The sequence below is a fragment of the Phocoena sinus genome, chromosome X, assembly GCF_008692025.1.
Source record: "Phocoena sinus isolate mPhoSin1 chromosome X, mPhoSin1.pri, whole genome shotgun sequence".
Taxonomy (NCBI): Eukaryota; Metazoa; Chordata; class Mammalia; order Artiodactyla; family Phocoenidae; genus Phocoena; species Phocoena sinus.
Window position 1 is genome coordinate 100,616,839 of NC_045784.1, and position 18,332 is coordinate 100,635,170.

At 38.1% G+C, this 18,332-nt stretch overlaps 1 protein-coding gene across 1 annotated transcript in view; it reads left to right on the forward strand.

Annotated features, from left to right (window-relative positions):
• WDR44 (WD repeat domain 44) overlaps window positions 1–18,035 on the forward strand; it is an 83,308-nt gene extending 65,273 nt beyond the window's left edge. The window contains exons 14-20 of the mRNA XM_032619943.1: window positions 4,471–4,593; window positions 7,422–7,613; window positions 7,821–7,922; window positions 8,139–8,254; window positions 9,114–9,241; window positions 13,606–13,740; window positions 16,798–18,035. Coding sequence (XP_032475834.1) covers window positions 4,471–4,593; window positions 7,422–7,613; window positions 7,821–7,922; window positions 8,139–8,254; window positions 9,114–9,241; window positions 13,606–13,740; window positions 16,798–16,892 — 891 coding nt within the window. The 3' untranslated portion in view covers window positions 16,893–18,035. The remainder of the gene's footprint in view (window positions 1–4,470; window positions 4,594–7,421; window positions 7,614–7,820; window positions 7,923–8,138; window positions 8,255–9,113; window positions 9,242–13,605; window positions 13,741–16,797) is intronic.
• Window positions 18,036–18,332: the final 297 nt, after the last annotated feature.

Consider the following 18,332-nt stretch of genomic DNA (forward strand, 5'->3'; position numbering starts at 1 on the left):
TGTTATCAGGGTGATGGTGGCCTCATAGAATGAGTTTGGGAGTGTTCCTTCCTCTGCAACTTTTTGGAAGAGTTTGAGAAGAATGGCTGTTAGCTCTTCTCTAAATGTTTGATAGAATTCACCTGTGAAGCCAACTGGTCCTGGACTTTTGTTTGTTGGAAGAGTTTTAATCACAGTTTCAATTTCATTACTTGTGATTGGTCTGTTCATATTTTCTATTTCTTCCTGGTTCAATCTTGGAAGGTTATACCTTTCTAAGAATTTGTCCACTTCTTCCAGGTTGTCCATTTTATTGGCACAGAGTTGCTTGTTGTAGTCTCTTAGGATGCTTTGTATTTCTGCGGTGTCTGTTGTAACTTCTCCTTTTTCATTTCTAATTTTAATGATTTGAGTCCTCTCCCTCTTTTTCTTGATGAGTCTGGCTAATGGTTTATCAATTTTTTTTATCTTCTCAAAGAACCAGCTTTTCATTTTATTGATCTTTCCTATTGTTTTCTTCATTTCTATTTCATCTATCTCTTCTCTGATCTTTATGATTTCTTTCCTTCTACTAACTTTGGGTTTTGTTTGTTCTTCTTTCTCTAGTTCGTTTAGGTGTAAGGTTAGATTGTTTATTTGAGATGTTTGTTGTTTCTTGAGGTAGGATTGTATTGCTATAAACTTCCCTCTTAGAACTGCTTTTGCTGCATCCCATAGGTTTTGGATCGTTGTGTTTTCATTGTCATTTGTCTCTAGGTATTTTTTTATTTCCTCTTTGATTTCTTCAGTGATCTCTTGGTTATTTAGTAATGTGTTGTTTAGCCTCCATGTGTTTGTCTTTATTACGCTTTTTTCCCTGTAGTTGATTTCTAGTCTCATATCATGGTGGTCAGAAAAGATGCTTGGTGTGATTTCAGTTTTCTTAAATTTAGTGAGGCTTGATTTGTGACCCGCGATGTGATCGATCCTGGAGAATGTTCCGTGCACACTTGAGAAGAAAGTGTAATCTGCTGTTTTTGGATGGAATGTTTGGATGCTCTGTCCATTGGTGTAAGTGAGGTGTTAAAGTCCCCCACTATTATTGTGTTACTGTCGATTTCCTCTTTTATAGCTGTTAGCAGTTGCCTTATGTATTGAGGTGCTCCTATGTTGGGTGTACGTTTGTTTGTTTTTGTTTTTTTTTTGCAGTACGCGGGCCTTTCACTCTTGTGGCCTCTCCCGTTGCAGAGCACAGGCTCCGGATATGCAGGCTCAGTGGCCATGACTCACGGGCCTAGGCGCTCTGCGGCATGTGGTATCTTCCCGGACCAGGGCACGAACCCGTGTCCCCTGCATCAGCAGGCGGACTCTCAACCACTGCGCCACCAGGGAAGCCCCATGTATTTTTATAATTGTTATATCTTCTTCTTGGATTGATCCCTTGATCATTATGTAGTGTCTTTCCTTGTCTTTTGTAACATTCTTTATTTTAAAGTCTGTTTTATCTGATGTGAGTATTGCTACTCCCGCTTTCTTTTGATTTCCATTTGTATGAAATATCTTTTTCCATCCCCTTACTTTCAGTCTGTATGTGTCTCTAGGTCTGAAGTGGGTCTCTTGTAGACAGCATATATATGGGTCTTGTTTTTGTATCCATTCAGCGAGACTGTGTCTTTTGGTTGGAGTATTTAATCCATTCACGTTTAAGGTGATTATCGATATGTATGTTCCTATTACCATTTTCTTAATTGTTTTGGGTTTGTTTTTGTAGGTCCTTTTCTTCTCTTGTGTTTCCCACTTAGAGAAGTTCCTTTAGCATTTGTTGTAGAGCTGGTTTGGTGGTGCTGAATTCTCTTAGCTTTTGCTTATCTGTAAAGCTTTTGATTTCTCCGAGTCTGAATGAGATCCTTGCTGGGTAGAGTAATCTTGGTTGTAGGTTTTTCCCTTTCATCACTTTAAATATGTCATGCCACCCCCTTCTGGCTTGTAGAGTTTCTGCGGAAAAATCAGCTGTTAACCTTATGGGAGTTCCCTTGTATGTTGTTTGTCGTTTTTCCCTTGCTGCTTTCAATAATTTTTCTTTGTCTTTGATTTTTGCCTGTTTGATTACTATGTGCCTTGGCGTGTTTCTCCTTGGGTTTATCCCGTATGGGACTCTCTGTGCTTCCTGGACTTGGGTGGCTATTTCCTTTCCCATGTTAGAGAAGTTTTCGACTATAATCTCTTCATTTATTTTCTCGGGTGCTTTCTCTCTCTCTTCTCCTTCTGGGACCCGTATAATACGAATGTTGTTGTGTTTAATGTTGTCCCAGAGGTCTCTTAGACTGTCTTCATTTCTTTTCATTCTTTTTTCTTTGTTCTTTTCCGCAGCAGTGAATTCCACTATTCTGTCTTCCAGGTCACTTATCTGTTCTTCTGCCTCAGTTATTCTGCTATTGATTCCTTCTAGTGTAGTTTTCATTTCAGTTATTGTATTGTTCATCTCTGTTTGTTTGTTCTTTAGTTTTTCTAGGTCTTTCTTAAACATTTCTTGCATCTTCTCGATCTTTGCCTCCATTCTTTTTCTGAGGTCCTGGATCATCTTCGCTATCATTATTCTGAATTCTTTTTCTGGAAGGTTGCCTATCTCCACTTCATTTAGTTGTTTTTCTGTGGTGTTATCTTGTTCCTTCATCTGGTTCATAGCCCTCTGCCTTTTCGTCTTGTCTTTCTGTGAATGTGTTTTTTGTTCCACAGGCTGCACGATTGTAGTTCTTCTTGCTTCTGCTGTCTACCCTCTGGTGGGTTAGGTTATCTGAGAGGCTTGTGCAAGTTTCCTGATGGGAGGGACTGGTGGTGGGTAGAGCTGGCTGTTGCTCTGGTGGGCAGAGCTCAGTAAAACTTTAATAGACTTACCTGCTGATGGGTGGGGCTGGGTTCCCTCCCTGTTGGTTGTTTGGCCTGAGGCGACCCAACACTGGGGTCTTTGGTGGGGCTAATGGCAGACTCTGGGAGGGCTCACGCCAAGGAAGACTTCCCAGAACTTCTGCTGCCAGTGTCCTTGTCCTCACGGTGAGACACAGCCACCCACTGCCTTTGCAGGTGACCCTCCAACACTAGCAGGTAGGTCTGGTTCAGTCTCCTATGGGGTCTCTGCTCCTTCCCCTGGGTCCTGATGTGCACAGTATTTTGTGTGTGCCCTCCAAGAGTGGAGTCTCTGTTTGTCCCAGTCCTGTCAAAGTCCTGCAATCAAATCCCGCTAGCTTTCAAAGTCTGATTCTCTAGGAAATCCTCCTCCCATTGCCGGACCCCCAGTTTGGGAAGCCTGACGTGGGGCTCAGAACCTTCACTCCAGTGGGTGGACTTCTGTGGTATAAGAGTTCTCCAGTTTGTGAGTCACCCACCCAGCAGTTATGGGATTTGATTTTTTGGGGGTTTTTTTTTGGTTTTTTGTTTGTTTTGCGGTTCGCGGGCCTCTCACTGCTGCGCGCCCCCCCCCCCGCCGCCAGCTGCGGAGCACAGGCTCCGGACGCGCAGGCTCAGCGGCCATGGCTCACGGGCCAAGCCACTCCACGGCATGTGGGATCCTCCCGGACCGGGTCATGAACCCGCATTCCCCGCGTCGGCAGGCGGACTCCCAACCACTGCACCACCAGGGAAGCCCCTGATTTTACTGTGATTGCCCCCCTCCTACTGTCTCATTGTGGCTTCTCCTTTGTCTTTGGATGTGGGGTATCTTTTTTGGTGAGTTCCAGCGCCTTCCTGTTGATGATTGTTCAGCATTTAGTTGTGATTCCAGTGTTCTCACAAGAGGGAGTGACGTACAGAATCTGGTCTCGCGCCCCTGCGCAGTGGCACATCCGGCGCCTGGTAGGGCCGAGCACCTGGGAATCCTATCCCCTTATGTATCCATCTGGAAGCTTTTGACAGATAGATGTTTGGTTTATGGGTGATGGGCCATCATAATGCCTAAATCAGTTACACTACCCTCTTCTAGCTTTGAAAATTCTATTCTGAGACATTTGACAATTTCTGTTCTCTCATTTGCTTGCCTAAGGTGTGACAGGTGCACAAGAACTTTTCGTTTCAAGACATTTTAAGTGACAATTAGGGAATTCATGGGAGTTAAAATTCACCAGTGTTATCAATGTGAAAATAACTGAAGTGACGATCAAATGAATAGATGCCTTACATTCATAGCTAACTTCTAGTACATGCAGGCTCCAACAACCAAGGCACACCTTAGTCCTCTGTCGGCATCTGGCAGATTTCTTTCAACAGAAGTCATAAGATTCATCCTCATTTCAGAATAGGTAATGTGAAAAAGTCTTAGAATCAAAGAAATATGGTATTTAACTATTTGGAAAAAAATGGGATTGTCCAAGTGGATTGGATATCTTTGTACTTTATGATGCTGCATATAACAATAGTAATGACAAAACTCTTGAGATACCTAAAACTAAAAGTTCACTTTTATGGTGTAAGTGTTTTTTTCATATGGTGATAAGATAATCAATGTCAATTTCTCCGTAGAACTACTTTCTGCTTTCTTCTTCAATGGATAAAACAGTCAGGTTATGGCACATTTCCAGAAGAGAATGCCTTTGCTGTTTTCAGCACATAGATTTTGTCACTGCCATAGCTTTCCATCCAAGAGTAAGTATTTACATGTTTTTCTGTTATACTATGAGGAAGGTGATGGAACCAGGTTTCTCTGGAGGGTAATTGGACTACAGGAAAAAAATTATTAATATCCACATAGTTAAGAGCAACTTAATTTAGTGTTTCATTCTGCTTTAAAAATAAGAAAGGAAATAAATATTGTACTAATCTTCATTAGAAGAGCTGGAAATATTATAGTCTAAATATGACAGTGAAAAGTCATCCCAAATCTTTAATAAGACCTGCAGGGTATAAATAAAGAAATAAAATATCTTATTAAAGAGGAGAGAGGTTGGAGACAGTGGAAGAAGAAAAGACGGCAGGTAAATAAATGAGAAAGGGAAGCATATAGGCAGGAATAGTTGTAGGAGGGTCAGGAAGGGAAGAGACAAAGAGGAAAAGGTTGAAAGAGGCAAAGACCAAAATTCATTACAAGATAGACTGAATTCCTATTTCAGGTCTGAAAACATTGTTAATCTTGAGATCCCTTCATACTCATTTTCAATGTAGAAAATCCTTTAATATCTTTCCTCTAGAAAGAATTTCATATGATTTCAACTAAAGGAGAAAAATCTACCATCATGGACTCCAGAGCTATCTTATGCCCTTATAGGATAGAGCCACCAAATGCATGAGGCTAGAGTAGTTTTAGTTCTTTGCAGCTGTAAGCACAAGGGATGTCACTTGTTGGCACTGCTTCACTAGCTAGGTTGAAATAAGTGGAGGGCTTGAGCTGACCCTCATTGACTTTCCCTCCACTACATTTGTGTATGATTACATTTCCAATCATGTCCTCATCTCTCTGTGTTTAGTACCCATTGTCTTTTTTTTTTTTTTTTTTTTTTTTGCGGTATGCGGGCCTCTCACTGCTGTGGCCTCTCCCATTGCGGAGCACAGGCTCCGGACGCGCAGGCCCAGCGGCCATGGCTCACGGGCCCAGCCACTCCGCGGCATGCGGGATCCTCCCGGACCGGGGCACGAACCGGTATCCCCTGCATCGGCAGGCGGACTCTCAACCACTGCGCCACCAGGGAAGCCCCCCCATTGTCTTTTTAATGCAACCTTTCAATTATATTGACATTTCTTTCTCTCATTCCCCAAATTAAGAGAGAAGAATGACTTTTTTCTCTCAATATAATTTCCCTCCCTGGGCAGGCTTATAACATAGGCAGTAATAATTCTGAACCCTTAGAGAAGATTTTATTAAGAACTTTTGAAAATTAAAAATGCTTAATCTATGTTAATACTGTATCAGTTTTGACCATCAAGCTTTCGAGGCTTCTTTCTAAATAATATCCCCATCCTGTCACCTAAGGGTGCAACAAAAGGGTAGATTTTACCCCTGTCAGCACCTGTGAGCAAAATCCCCCCACCTCTATTTTAACTATAATGTATCAAGATGGAAAGAGAGGGCTATTAGGTGGTAATAGTTATCTATGTAGTACTTTATTATTAAGGTTTCTGTTTAGTCAATAATTTTCCTATACTTTTATTTGGTTTTATTTTGGAAACTGAAAAGCCTTATTTCTAAAAATTCTACTGACCTGGAGAATTTATGAGAGGGGCTAGGGAAGAGTGGGGTGGTGTTGACATTTTCCTAGGAAATATGACTCTATCAAATAATGTTACCTAGAAGAAACGAAGCAGAGTCATAAAAGAAATAGCAAAATGGAGATACACACACATGTACACACGTGTATATATGTATGTAAATAAAATTCTGAATTGTAAGACCAAGATGAAGTATTTTTATTTGTTCAGCACTTCTGCTGGTAGACATTGAGTTGAGCCTACTGTACCATAGCCATAAAAATGCCTATTCTATGAAGGTTATCCTTGACGGGCTTGAGAAGTGGGTAAGAATAATAATCTTGAGTGGAGAAGAAAATGTTTCTTGTTTTGGCATCCCAATTATTTTATTTTCTTTTTAATTCTTATGTTACCAAAAATTAGAGCAGCTTCATGGTAGGCTTGGTTTAGTTTAGAACAGGGTTTCTAAACCTTGGCACTAATGGCACTTGGGGTTGGATAATTCTTTTTCTTAGAGAGAGAAAAGGCTGTCCTGTGCATTGTAGGCTGTTTAGCAGCATTCCTGGCCTCTACCCACTAGATGTCAGTAGCGCCCCACCCTCTAAATTGTGACAATTCCAAACTGTCTCCAGACATTGCTAGATGTCTCCTGTGGGGCCAGGTTGCCCCCAGCTGAGAACCCCTGGTTTGAGATTGAGAATTTAAACAGTGAAGCAATTCTCTGCTGACAGGGTATCAGAGTTCCAAAAATTGACTGGTTCTGTGGGCTAACTGGCATTAGTTACTCTTTTATCCATCTGTTACATGTATCCCAAGGAAGGTATGGGCAAATGTACCATTTTAGGATAGTGTTTCCCAAAGCATGTTCCTTGAATTGCTAGCCCTGCTAGATGTCCCTACCTGACCCCCAAAAAAGTCGCCCGTTAAAGATTCAGAGTGCGTGTTAACTGAGAATCCTGTTTAACTTTCTGTAACCCAGAATTTCTCAAACTTATTTGACCACAGAACCCTTCTACACAATGTATACTCAAACACATTGTCTATTAACATCTATACCTTGGGAAAAGCAGTTTAAGGATATGATAAAGTGATTAGAATGTCATTTCTCCAAAATGAATACTGAGGTTTCTAATTGTTGTTATTTTTAGTGACTGAAATAATGCTTCTTTAATACTTTTAAAATGAAATCTATATATTTTAACATTATTTCTAATAGACTTAATGTATTGATTTGCTAATGAGTTTTTCTTCATGTGATAAAATGAAAGCTTCCTCTTTCGTCACATTTTTAGGATGACAGGTATTTTCTAAGTGGGTCATTGGATGGAAAGCTCCGCCTTTGGAACATACCTGACAAAAAAGTGGCTTTGTGGAATGAAGTAGATGGTCAAACAAAATTGATCACAGCTGCAAATTTCTGTCAGAATGGCAAATACGCAGTGATTGGGACATATGATGGCAGGTGTATTTTCTATGATACAGAGGTAAATGACTGTCTTGTATAAATTACATACTTGAATACTTAGATACTTTTGTGGTTTGGAATAAGTTGGTGTATCCTGTCTGGGCTTTAACTGCCTTATCTGTAATTGGGACAAATAATACCATGTTTGTCTGTGAGTTGGCTCAGATGATCTTTGAGTTTCTTTCTAATTCTGATCTTTTTAAATTGTGATTTTTTTTTTTTTTAGCATTTGAAATACCACACACAGATACATGTCCGATCTACCAGAGGGCGCAACAAGGTTGGAAGAAAAATTACTGGCATTGAACCTTTACCTGGAGAAAATAAGGTACTAGGTATTCAAAACCATCTGTCTCCACACTATATATAGACTCCTGAAAGTAAGTTCTTCATATCTTAGCTAAGAATATATTTCCTTTCCTATGGAATATTGCTTTTTCTAGTTTTGAGATATATTCTGTATGTGTCTAACACCCTTTTTTGGTTGTACCTTAGCACAGATTAAAAGATGGTATTTTTAACTTTTCCTTTGATTTCTTTTTAGATACTGGTAACTTCAAATGACTCCAGAATCAGACTATATGATCTTAGAGATTTGTCACTGTCCATGAAGTATAAGGGTTATGTCAACAGCAGCAGCCAGATCAAAGCAAGTTTCAGGTAAATTGACAATGAGGAATTCCCAAAAGGGATCAGAACATTTCTCCCCTACTCCCATTTTTCCATTGATCTATGGCTTATGTTTATATGGTGCTGTTAGTTACTTTGCAGTTTTACAACTGGTATCTCATATTATCAGTCCTACTTACATTATCCAGCTGTTTGGTAGAGTTCGAATTGCCCTTGCTCTGAGGATGAAGAAACCAACACCCAGAAAATTAAGTAATTTGCCTAAAGTCACACTGGTAGTTGCAGAACCAGGATTAGAAGACCCAGCTCCAGAATTTGTGCTTTTGTACTTTCATGTATGCTTTCTAAGAGGAGATTTATCCCACCACCGCCCACCCCACCCATGGTCTTGATCCTTTTAGGTGCAGAAGCTAATAAAGCATTTCGAGACCCTAAAGTACAGTGTCCTGTACTTACACCTTTGCATATCATTATTATTTGAACTGTTAGTTTGGGATCTGCAGGCTCTCCTGAAATACCTACCTTTCCTTCCTTTGTAGCCGTCCTTATTTCAGCTCTTTTCTTACCAGTTCTCCTTTCTTCTTGAATTACCCAGTAATTTAATTGGTAAAAGCATTCTGCTTCTCTCTTTTACCTCTTAAGTAGGCACTCATCCCAGTGTGGGTTAACCCAGCAGCAGTTACCTAGAGCTTCGATGAAAATACTAATGCCACTGGCCACCCATGTCAAACCTACACGTTCAGGACCTCTGGAGTGAGACTAGGAGTCTGTATTTCAACAAGTTCTCTTGGCTGTTTTCTTAGGTGTTTCAAACTAGGAAGCTCTGATAGAGGGAAACCTAAAAAAACCCACAACTTTGATTTTTTTTTTCTTTCTTCACTAAATGTAGCCATGATTTTAGTTACCTCGTTAGTGGCTCAGAAGATAAGTATGTTTATATCTGGAGTACTTACCATGACTTAAGCAAGTTTACTTCAGTGAGGAGAGATCGTAATGACTTTTGGGAAGGTATTAAAGGTAAGTAAATGCATACTTTTATGTGTCTTATAAGTGAATAAAGTTAAAATGGAGATGTATTATAAGTAAATTTGTATAGGCTTTATTTCAGAGAGATAGTTTGGCAGTTTTAAGTGCTTTCGCATTGTATTGGCTTTGTTTGATTTTTCTGTACCAAGGAAGAACGTATACTTGTCTAAAATTTGAGAAGTCATGGAATCTCAGAACTTGTATGTGGTTTTGGTGGGTTGTTTTTTTTTTAACATCTTTATTGGAGTATAATTGCTTTACAATGGTGTGTTACTTTCTGCTTTATAACAAAGTGAATCAGCTATACATATACATATATCCCCATATCTCCTCCCTCTTGCGTCTCCCTCCCACCCTCCCTATCCCACCCCTCTAGGTGGTCACAGAGCACCAAGCTGATCTCCCTGTGCTATGCGGCTGCTTCCAACTAGCTATCCGTTTTACATTTGGTAGAGTATATATGTCCATGCCACTCTCTCACTTCGTCCCAGCTTACCCTTCTCCCTCTCCGTGTCCTCAAGCCCATTCTCTACGTCTGCATCTTGATTCCTGTCCTTCCCCTAGGCTCTTCAGAACCTTTTTTTTTTTTAATTTTTAGATTCCATATATATGTGTTAGCATACGGTATTTGTTTTTCTCTTTCTGACTTATTCACTCTGTATGACAGACTCTGGGTCCATCCACCTCACCACAAATAACTCAATTTCATTGCTTTCTATGGCTGAGTAATATTCCATTGTATATACGTGCCGCATCTTCTTTATCCATTCATCTGTCGATGGACACTTAGGTTGCTTCCATGTCCTGGCTATTGTAAATAGTGATGCAATGAACATTGTGGTCCATGACACTTTTTGAATTATGGTTTTCTCGGGGTATATGCCCAGTAGTGGGATTGCTGGGTCATATCGTAGTTCTATTTTTAGTTTTTTAAGGAACCTCCATACTGTTCTCCATAGTAGCTGTATCAATTTACATTCCCATCAACAGTGAAAGAGGGTTCCCTTTTCTTTGCACACTCTCCAGCATTTGTTGTTTGTAGACTTTTTGATGATTGCCGTTCTGACTGGTGTGAGGTGATACCTCATTGTAGTTTGGATTTGCATTTCTCTAATGATTAGTGATGTTGAGCATCCTTTCATGTGTTTGTTGGCAATCTGTATATTTTCTTTGGAGAAATGCCTATTTAGGTCTTCTGCCCATTTTTCGATTGGGTTGTTTGTTTTTTTGATATTTAGCTACATGAGCTGCTTGTGAATTTTGGAGAATAGTCCTTTGTCAGTTGCTTCATCTGCAAATATTTTCTCCCATTCTGAGGGTTGTCTTTTTGTCTTGTTTATGGTTTCCTTTGCTGTGCAAAATCTTTGAAGCTTCATTAGGTCCCATTTGTTTATTTTTGGTTTTATTTCCATTTCTCTAGGAGGTGGGTCAAAAAGGATCTTGCTGTGATTTATGTCATAAAGTGTTCTGCCTATGTTTTCCTCTAAGAGTTTGATAGTTTCTGGCCTTACATGTAGGTCTTTAATCCATTTTGAGTTTATTTTTGTGTATGGTATTAGGGAGTGTTCTAATTTCCTTCTTTTTTTTTTTTTTTTTTTTTTGCGTTACGCGGGCCTCTCAATGCTGTGGCCTCTCCCGCCGCGGAGCACAGGCTCCGGACGCGCAGGCCCAGCGGCCATGGCTCACGGGCCCAGCCGCTCCGCGGCATGTGGGATCTTCCCGGACCGGGGCACGAACCCGCGTCCCCTGCATCGGCAGGCGGACTCTCAACCACTGCGCCACCAGGGAAGCCCTAATTTCCTTCTTTTACATGTAGCTGTCCAGTTTTCCCAGCACCACTTATTGAAGGGCTGTCTTTTCTCCATTGTATATTTGTGCCTCCTTTATCAAAAGTAAGGTGACCATATGTGCATGGGTTTATCTCTAGGCTTTCTATCCTGTTCCATTGATCTATATTTCTGTTTTTGTGCCAGTACCATACTGTCTTGATGACTGTAGTTTTGTAGTATAGTCTGAAGTCCAGGAACCTGATTCCTCCAGCTCCGTTTTCTTTCTCAAGATTGCTTTGGCTGCTCGGGGTCTTCTGTGTTTCCATACAAATTGTGACTTTTTTTTTTCTAGTTCTGTGAAAAATGCCACTGGTGGTTCGATAGGAATTCACTGAATCTGTAGATTGCTTTGGGTAGTAGAGTCATTTTCACAATGTCGATTCTTCCAACCAAGAACATGGTATATCTCTCCATCTGTTTTGTATCATCTTTAATTTCTTTCATCAGTGTCTTATAGTTTTCTGCATACAGGTCTTTTGTCTCCTTAGGTAGGTTTATTCCTAGGTATTTTATTCTTCTTGTTGCAGTGGTAAATGGGAGTGTTTCCTTAATTTCTCTTTCGGATTTCTCATCATTAGTGTATAGGACGGCAAGAGATTTCTGTGCATTAATTTTGTATCCTGCTACTTTACCAAATTCATTGATTAGCTCTAGTAGTTTTCTGGTAGAGTCTTTAGGATTCTCTATGTATAGTATCATGTCATCTGCAGATAGTGACAGCTTTACTTCTTCTTTTCCAATTTGGATTACTTTTATTTCTTTTTCTTCTCTGATTGCCATGGCTAAAACTTCCAAAACTATGTTGAATAATAGTGGTGAGAGTGGACAGCCTTGTCTTGTTCCTGATCTTAGAGTAAATGGTTTCAGTTTTTCACCATTGAGAACGATGTTGCCTGTGGGTTTGTCACATATGGCCTTTATTATGTTGAGGTAAGTTCCCTCTATGCCTACTTTCTGGAGGGTTTTTATCATAAGTGGGTGTTGAATTTTGTCGAAAGATTTTTCTGCATCTATTGAGATGATCATATGGTTTTTCTCCTTCAGTTAATATGGTGTATCACATTGATCGATTTGTGTATATTGAAGAATCCTTGCATTCCTGGGATAAACCCCACTTGATCATGGTATATGATCCTTTTAATGTGCTATTGGATTCTGTTTGCTAGTATTTTGTTGAGGATTTTTGCATCTATGTTCATGAGTGATATTGGCCTGTAGTTTTCTTTCTTTGTGTCATCTTTGTCTGGTTTTTGTATTAGGGTGATGCTGGCCTTGTAGAATGAGTTTGAGAGTGTTCCTCCCTCTGCTATATTTTGGAAGAGTTTGAGAACATTATGTGTTAGCTCTTCTTTAAATGTTTGATAGAATTCGCCTGTGAAGCCATCTGGTCCTGGTCTCAATTTCAGTGCTTGTGATTGGTCTGTTTATATTTTCTGTTTCTTCCTGGTTCAGTCTCGGAAGGTTGTGCTTTTCTAAGAATTTGTCCATTTCTTCCAGGTTGTCCATTTTATTGGCATAGAGTTGCTTGTAGTAATCTCTCATGATCCTTTGTATTTCTGCAGTGTCAGTTGTTACTTCTCCTTTTTCATTTCTAATTCTGTTGATTTGAGTCTTCTCCTTTTCTTTCTTGATGAGTTTGGCTAAGGGTTTATCTGTTTTGTTTGTCTTCTCAGAGAACCAGGGTTTAGTTTTATTGATCTTTGCTGTTGTTTTCTTCAGTTCTTTTTCATTTATTTCTGCTCTGATCTTTATGATTTCTTTCCTTCTGCTAACTTTGGGAGTTTTTTGTTCTTCTTTCTCTAATTGCTTTAGATTGTTTATTTGAGATATTTCTTGTTTCTTTTGGTAGTATTGTATTGCTATAAACTTCCCTCTTAGAACTCCTTTTGCCGCATCCCATAGGATTTGGGTCATCGTGTTTTCATAGTCATTTGTTTCTAGGTATTTTTTGATTTCCTCTTTGGTTTCTTCTGTGACCTCCCTCTTGGTTATTTAGTAGTGTATTGTTTAGCTTCCGTGGGTTTGTATTTTTTACAGATTTTTTCCTGTAATTGATATCTAGTCTCATAGCGTTGTGGTCAGAAAAGATACTTGATACGATTTCAATTTTCTTAAATTTACCAAGGTTTGATTTATGACCCAAGATATGGTCTGTCCTGGAAAATGTTCCATGAGCAGTTGAGAAGAAAGTGAATTCTGTTGTTTTTGGATGGAATGTCCTATAAATATCAATGAAGTCCATTTTGTTTAATGTATCATTTAAAGCTTGTGTTTCCTTATTTATTTTCATTTTGGATGATTTGTCTATTGGTGAAAGTGGGGTGTTCAAAGTCCCCTACTATGATGGATTTGGTTTCTTTTAAGAAAATATTTTGGGTTTTAAATAGTTCTTAGTTACTTATATGTTAGTTTTTAAAGGTACTTGCATATAACTACACTATTATGTTTTTTGAAATATTATGCTTTTTGTCTTGATGTTTAGAATCAAGTTTATTAGTTGTCTTAAAGTAAAATTTTTTTCCCCAGCCCATAATGCAGTTGTTACATCAGCCATCTTTGCTCCAAACCCAAGTTTGATGTTGTCTTTGGATGTGCAGTCTGAAAAATCAGAAGGGAACGATAAAGGTGAAGATGCTGAAGTTTTGGATAACATGCCCTCTGGTAGGTATTCATATTTTATTTGTCCTTCGTTTTCTCTAGTCAGCCTTTAGTAGCCTCATTGACCTGTGGGTATTATGAGGTCTTCATCATGAGTATGAAGAATATTTCCTTTGTGCAACATAATGGTTGTCAGATGTTCATTTCTGAACATTTTGGTAATATAGTTCTTGCGAGTTTTACTTCTTTTAAATTCACCTGGGAATTAAAACTGAAACTTTTGAAAGTTGGTAATTTTTTTTATGGACAACTATTCTCTTTAGAGAAATGCAAACCAGACATAAATACATACAAGATAAATTATCTGTCTCTGCTGCACTATAATCTCTGTGAGGGCAAAGATTTTATGTGTTTTATTTATTGTTGTAGGGCCAGTGCCTAGCACAGTGCTTGCCTGCATGTAGTAGGTGCTTAATAAACATTTACTGAATAAGTGAATTAAACCAAAATGAAAGCAGTGTTCTTTTCTAATTGCCACAAATTTACAGCTTCTCATAGATAGCTATTTACAAGCCAGTAATTCTTGCCCTTTGCAGCAAATACTTTGAGAAGGAATAGTACTTTCAATTATATAAAATGCTCAGATTAGGAAGTAAAAAGAAACCGTCAAGTAGTATTGAGTGCCAATTATATAAAAATGGTCCCTGTTAATTCTTAAGAGTAAGGTAAAAACATGGAAACTTGGACCAGTTGTTAATGAAAACAAGTTTGTATTGTTAAAATCTATTGCAGAATATTTTATTAAATGTGTTTTCTCACTTTAGAGACTATACCCAGGCCTTGTAGAGAGTTATAAAGTCACAACAATAGATACAATGTAGTAAGAGTGCTTCTAAAAGTATTTGAATACTAAAAAGTTCTCAAGCATTTTTCTCATTTAATATCAAGTAATTTCCCTTGTGGCATTATTTGCACTATACACTGTACTAAATACACTATTTCTTCTGTCTGTGAAGAAAAATTTTGATAGCAAAGATGAACTTCAGTCTAGCACTTCTTTCTTTTTTCTTTTTTATTTAAATATTTATTTATTTATTCATTTGGTTGTGCTGAGTCTTACTTGTGGCAGGCAGGCTCCTTAGTTGTGGCATGTGGGATCTAGTTCCCTGACCAGGGGTCGAACCCAGACCCTCTGCATTGGGAGCGTGGAGTCTTATCCACTGTGCCACCAGCGAAGTCCCTACCACTTCTTTCAATTACCAGATTTAAAAATCAACCAACTCAGAATTATTACACCTTTACTAAATGCCTGTTTGGAAATATTTCTTTTCATTTTCTTTTTTTTTTTCTCACAGTCAAATCCTACTTCTCTCTTCTAAATTAAGTCATTTGGTTGGTTTTTTTTCCTTTTCTTTTTCCCCAATACCTTTTTACACTCTGCACATTTTCCCTACACATTGAACAGAAAATTCTAGCTTTTTAAACCATTTGAGGAAAAATGAAAAGTACCTTTTTTAAACTTCTCAAACTACACCATATTAACATGGTTCAGTTATTACTTCACTGCCTCCTTTTTAAAGAGGCACAACTTTGGATCATACTCAGATTTGTGTTTGCTGTTTTGTACCTGTGTAGGTGTACTCTAAGAATAAACTCTTAAACTTGGGGTATGAGATCATAAAATATATCTGATTGCCCTCCTCTTTATTCTGACATATTTGGCAACTTAAGCTTCAGTTTTCCTCATGTTTAAAATGGTGATAATACCTCATTTATAAGGTTGTGATATGGGCAGAAGACCTCAATAGACATTTCTCCAAAGAAGACCTACAGATGTCCAACAGGCACATGAAAAGATGCTCCACATCGCTAATTATTAGAGAAATGCTAATCAAAACTACAGTGTACACACACACACACACACTCACACACACACACACACACACACACACAGGAATATTACTCAACCATAAAAAAGAATGAAATAATGTCATTTGCAGCAATGTGGATGGACCTAGCGATTATCATATTAAGTAAGTCAGAGAAAGACAAATATATCACTTATATGTGGAATCTAAAAAATAGTACACGTGAACTTATTTACAAAACAGAAACAGACTCACAGACATAGAAAACAAACTTACGGCTACCATATGTACACCTGAAATTAACACAATATTTTAAATCAACTATACTTCAATTAAAAAAAAATACAGCTGAAAACTAAAAAAAAAAAAGACAAAACAAGGTTGTGAGAAGAATTAAACACATGTAAGGTGTCTAGCAAAATGCCTGGCATGCAATAGACATTATCATCTTCATTATATTGTATCTTATAAGGCATTTCTATATATATATATATATATATATATATATATATATATATATATATGAAACCATTTTGTCTAACTCATCCTGTACACAACTTCCCAGTTAAAGTTTGGATTATTTTCTTCCTTACTAATCACTCCTTCTTAAACCCACAATTTTTGCCTATGCATAATAGTTAACACTGAATTTTGTTCGTTAAATGTTTTTACCAGCAAATGTAAGTGGTAAGCGTTTTTGCCATTCAGCGTAGTAGCTACATGGTTCTTCAGTATGGACTGGAAAGGCAAAAGGTTCTCTCAGCATTCACAGAGTGATCGTGTGTGCTTCATTTCATGGCAGTTCCAGTATGTCTGCTGTACAGTAAACCTTACTGTCAACCTCATTAGTGAACCCTGTTGGCAAAAGACTTGCCCAGCTGGTCCCATCCCGCCAACATTCCAGTCCTGGGGCTGAATAACATGCTAGCCTCTTGTCGCGAAATGAAGAATTAGACAACTTAGAGGCCTTGGCTGTCTGGGAGTAAATCCAGGCATCCTGGCCCCAAGGGACCATAATCTCTCCTTAGCTGCCAGGAAAAGAGCAGCTAAGACAAGGTAAGTGGAAGTGAGCCTCAGAGAGGAGAGGTATAGGAGGATGAAAGGATCACAGGAGCAAGCCAGAAAAGAGAGACTGAAGGCTGGGAGAGGTTCTTCCGCCCCAAAGGTAGAGGGTCATGGGCATGTGACAGTTGTGGCAGCAGGCTTCATATTCCTTTAAAATCAACTAAAAACTTTCTTTTATGCTTTTAAGGTATTATGAAGACAGATAACACAGAAGTTCTTCTCTCTGCTGACTTCACTGGCGCAATCAAAGTGTTTATTAACAAAAGGAAAAATGTATCTTAATTTGAAATGACATTTAAAATAAACATATCAGTAAGTTTCTATATGTATTAGAACTGAAAAAGTTATAGTGTTTCAGGCCAACATCCTTTTTTTAATTTTTATTGGAAGTTGTTCAAATATAATATATTTTTTGAGAGGCAACGTTAATGATCTAGTAAACCCGGGACTGATAGACTAGAAAGGAATGTAGCTAGAATAACATTGCCAAACATTAGGCTTTACGTTTTGTTATGTTTGTGTTTTTGTTATATAATTGTGAACATGCACAGGTTTCTGCATGAAAATATATTAATATATTAATCACATGTGTGTGCCTTTTGGTTACATGCACTAAATCTAACAGAGTTAAATTATTTCAGTGGCTCTTTTGGCCTCTTACTGAGGGGGAGTGTCTTGTTTCTAGCTTAAATAATTTCTTTTGCACAAAATTTCATTTTTAAGAGAAGTGGTATCTTTTGACTGAGTTAATATTTTTAAAATGTTATATAGGTTTTCAATAGGTCAACAACCATGTGTAAATGGTTTTTATAAATTTCTCAATTTGGGGACTTTTTTTGTGTGTGGTCTAAATTGTGGACTTAAGATTCTTTTTTTGTATGTGTGTGTGTGTGTGTGTATATATATATATATTCTTTTCTTTTTTTTTTTTTGCCACACTGGAGCACAATGTTTCCTATGTAAAGAATTCTTTTCATTCTTTATCCATGAGCACCAGGCTTTGCTCACTTAAAAAAATTAAGCCACATTAAGGAGTGAGTCTTCTTTTTTTACAATAATGTAAAAATGGACAGTTTACATTTTTTAAAGCATTGTAGTTTTAAAAATTAAGCTGTTCTGTGTTGTTGAATTTGAAAGCCTTTGTAAATATTGATATAATGTACCAATGAAATAACATCTGGGGTGATGGAACCCTGATAATGTTGTTGATGGTTAGCATATGTTTCTGAAAATTAAATATGTATTATTAAAAGTTGGTGGCCAAAACTTGTTAAACATATGACTTTATTTTCAGATGACTTCGGTAAATTGAGAAATGTAAAAAAACCAAAATCTTTTTTATAATTTGATTTTTAGCAAGCAGAGATCAAATTTTGGACCCCTAAATTATAATGCATTAGCTACATACCTTTAAGAAAAAAAGTTTTTAATTCTAGTTCTAAAATGAACACTGCTAACAGTTCATCTGTATGCTTATATGTTCTTTACTGCATTTGTTTTCAGTATATAGGTGAGAAGCTGGGGAGCCGTGATCACATCCTTATCAATCAGCATGGTCTTTTAAAAAAATTTTTATTTTATTTATTTATTTTTGTCTGCGTTGGGTCTTCATTACTGCACATGGGCTTTCTCTAGTTGCGGTGAGTGGGGGCTACTCTTCGCTGCGGTGTGTGGGCTTCTCATTGCGGTGGCTTCTCTTGTTGCAGAGCATGGGCTCTAGGT